Here is a 3301-nt window from a genome sequence, read left to right on the forward strand (position 1 = left end):
TCAAAACGTTGACCAAATTGTCAAATTATATACTAGGCAAACATTGCTTGCAAAGGCGAGGCGTTGTGAGCTTGTAGATCAGAATCTAATATTAACATATTTTCTGTGTTCTACACACACAGGTTCATACAGTCAATTTGTTTTGTGTAGAAAGCAACTGGCCCCCATAAATCCTCAGCACCAACCACCTGATTTTTGACCTCGTTTTATTTTTGAGCGGTGTAGCCGCTCCTATAAGTGGGGTTGGGTATTCGTCTTTCCCTGTACTGTGATTGGCTGACTCTATTCACACCGTTTTTGCCGTACCGTGATTGGCTGACTCTATTCAGACCCTTTGCTTTGATTGGCTAGCGAGACGCATGATGAAATAATAACCTATAAATAGCACCACGCACTTCAAAAAAAAAAAAAAAATTAAGTGAGCTTCCATCACTGTGATGACCACTGTTTTTTCTAAATAACACCGCTCACTTCACACTGGGTGTGATTTTTTTGTGTTTTATTCCAAAGCATTAGACGCGCAATGTTATTGCCATGCATAAGACACACATTTGTCTCCATGCATTTGATTACATTTACCAGTTCTTGTAAATGGAGAGTGCTAGCATCACGGTTTGCGTGGGGGTTTCCATTTCATTTGGGCGCTTTGCATAAGTTATGTCCATGCAGGTGTAGGGCGGGTGCGGATCTGTATCGGAGAAATGATTAACTTGGGTGGATGGATGTAGGCTACGTGCGGATGCAGGCGACGTTAGACCTGATCCGCACATCTCTAGTGCTGACTACTCCACTTGCAAAGAGAAGGAGGTTGTTAGATAATATATAACCTATTCCCAAATATGTGTCTATACAGAAAATATCATGGCATGGACGGTTGCCGGATGAAAACAGTTCAGAAATCTGATGCTATGGATACTGGTACTACGGTAGGCTAACGCTCGCCTGACTGGTCGCATGCAGTGGTGTGAACCGGGGTGACTTGCCTTGACTACACCCTGTTTCTCGTAGTGCCTGGAGGGCGGGAAACTCGCCTTCTACCATGCGCTGGGCTGTCCGCAACTCCATTCAGAGAGATTATGACTGGTTGTATTGTATTGGAGAATCAAGGATAGTTCCTAGGCATCATTGAGGGTCTTATTGTCCAACATAATCTTCTCTCCAGGTTTAAACGCTGGCATGCCTACATATGGGCAGCTGGCACATCGGAAAGCATCGCCCAGGTAACAATTTCCACAGGAAGACTTTGCCAGGGGGGTCTTCTGGGCTCCGGTATTCTTCTCGTCCAACTCCTCAGCTAGACCACAAGAGCAGTTCTTGCAGGCTTTCTTCTGCTTGGACCCGGGTCCACAAACTGGTGTTGCTCTCAGAGAGGCCGGGTCAGGCTTCTTCAGGTCATCGCCGTCCAGCAGAGCGTCTGAGTCTAGCAGATCCACATCATCATCATTCATGTCAAATGCTGATAGGGTCCACAACTCGGCGGCATTAGGATCAAGAGTTGGTTTGGGCTTCGCTTTCCCGAACGACAGCTTGAGCTGAGCGGATGATCCCGTCTCATAGGAGGGCTTGGAAGAGGACACACGGACCCTGGTCAGCGAGTTGTCTTGGTAACCTATGGCACCCGAGAGGGAGCTCACTACTTCCGGGGACAGTGTTTCTTTACTAACCTCCACGATAGATATCAAACCGGATAACGTCAGAGCCGATGTCAATTTGTCAGCGGTCCTAACAACACTCTGGCTGTCACTCTCTGTGACCGGCTCCTCCAGGACTAGCTTTCCACCAGGTTTGAGAATCCTAGCCATCTCCGCTAGAGTCTCTGAGCTGTGGATCGAGTAACTGTCGGGAAGAAGGCACGACAGAACCCAATCGAAAGTGGACGTAGTGTGGGAGGACATCAATATTCTCTCTACGTTCTCCACCGACACACTGCCCTGTCCTCCAACAAGACTACTTAGAATTTCTGCCAACTCATTTAAGGCAACCGGTGAAGAGGGCTGGGTCCACACAAACATCACCCTGTCTCCTGCTTTGATGCCTAGGTCTGGTGCCATGGTGTCCTGCTGACTCCCCGTCGGCATGTCAATCAACTAGACATCATGCGCCATCAGTAGAGATATTACTGATACTGATCCGAGTATGTGTAGGCCAGTTTGACATCATGGACTTCCATATTTGGGCAAGACTGCCATTTACCTCCATTTTTGGGGCATGGCAGACATCACAGTGACATCAAAGTGATGTCACAAAACTTTGGGTTTATGAGCTCAAAACAGGACCGCCCAGTGGCTGCTAGTTCTTACTCCATGGGCAGCTGTCACGATTAACTAAAGTATTGTTGCAACATCTATTGAATTGTTTGACTCTGAGGAAGACGCAAGTTGAAACGTCAGTTGCAGGGAAGTCCCTTTTGAAATGCGAAGGTATTCTTTCTCTTTCTTCAATTTGTCCCATTGTTGAGCCCAGAGCCCTTCTACCCACAACTGTCTGAAACGTGTCGGACTTATCTTCGTGAGTCGATATTGATATTCTGACGTGAGCTGTCGAAGCATCGCTAAAAAGATGATTTCCCTATCAGACTCCCAGAAGATCGGGATGGGACTAACGGGCTTTGGCGTGTTTTTCCTCTTCTTCGGAATGATCATGTTCTTCGACAAAGCCCTCATGGCCATGGGAAACATCTTGTTCATAGCTGGGCTGGCTTTCGTTGTCGGGCTGGAGAAGACCTTCCGTTTCTTCGTCCAGAAGCAAAAGATGAAGGCCACCGCGTTCTTCCTGGGCGGGGTGCTCGTGGTGCTGATAGGCTGGCCCCTCGTCGGCGTCGTGCTGGAGATCTACGGCTTGTACCTGCTGTTCGGGGGTTTCGTCCCAGTGGCAGTGGGCTTCATCAGAAGAATACCCGTCCTGGGCTCCGTTCTAAACATGCCGTTCATCAGTGGATTCATGGACAGGTTGAGCGGGAGCAATAACATGGTGTGATTAGAGCCTATAGGTCTGAGGAAGAGCCTCACGGCTCGAAACGTTACCAATAAAACGTAACCAATGAAAAAAGACACGATGGGAGCAGCATGCGGGTGTGTGGATTTTATTGTTGTTTCGGGATTAGAGCCTGACCCATGACACATTACTGAGTCCGATGCCGAGTCCTAGACCACAGATGATTGAAGGTTTGACCGATATATTTGGAAAGTTATTCTATTTTATTTAACCACTTAAGCCATATATAAAATAAATAAGACAATCAAGAGTAGGTCAAATAAAAGCTCATAATGTGTCACATCACCTAGCGCCCAGATGTGGGTGA

The 3301-nt window shown here is 47.4% G+C and overlaps 2 protein-coding genes across 2 annotated transcripts; one reads left to right on the forward strand and one right to left on the reverse strand.

Moving 5' to 3' along the window:
• Positions 1-1115: 1115 nt before the first annotated feature.
• On the reverse strand, positions 1116-2078 carry LOC308075699 (anamorsin-B-like; the record flags this gene model as incomplete). The annotated part of the gene is made up of 1 exon (XM_080415647.1): positions 1116-2078. The coding sequence occupies one exon, from the start codon at positions 2076-2078 to the stop codon at positions 1116-1118; it is 963 nt and encodes a 320-aa protein (XP_080271773.1).
• A 481-nt stretch (positions 2079-2559) lies between these two features.
• On the forward strand, positions 2560-2976 carry LOC308076306 (vesicle transport protein GOT1B-like; the record flags this gene model as incomplete). Its single annotated transcript, XM_080416546.1, has 1 exon — positions 2560-2976. One exon carries the CDS (start codon positions 2560-2562, stop codon positions 2974-2976), a length of 417 nt encoding a protein of 138 aa, XP_080272672.1.
• Positions 2977-3301: the final 325 nt, after the last annotated feature.

The sequence above is a fragment of the Gymnoscopelus braueri genome (assembly GCF_963280865.1).
Source record: "Gymnoscopelus braueri genome assembly, chromosome: 20".
In the NCBI taxonomy this organism is placed as follows: Eukaryota; Metazoa; Chordata; class Actinopteri; order Myctophiformes; family Myctophidae; genus Gymnoscopelus; species Gymnoscopelus braueri.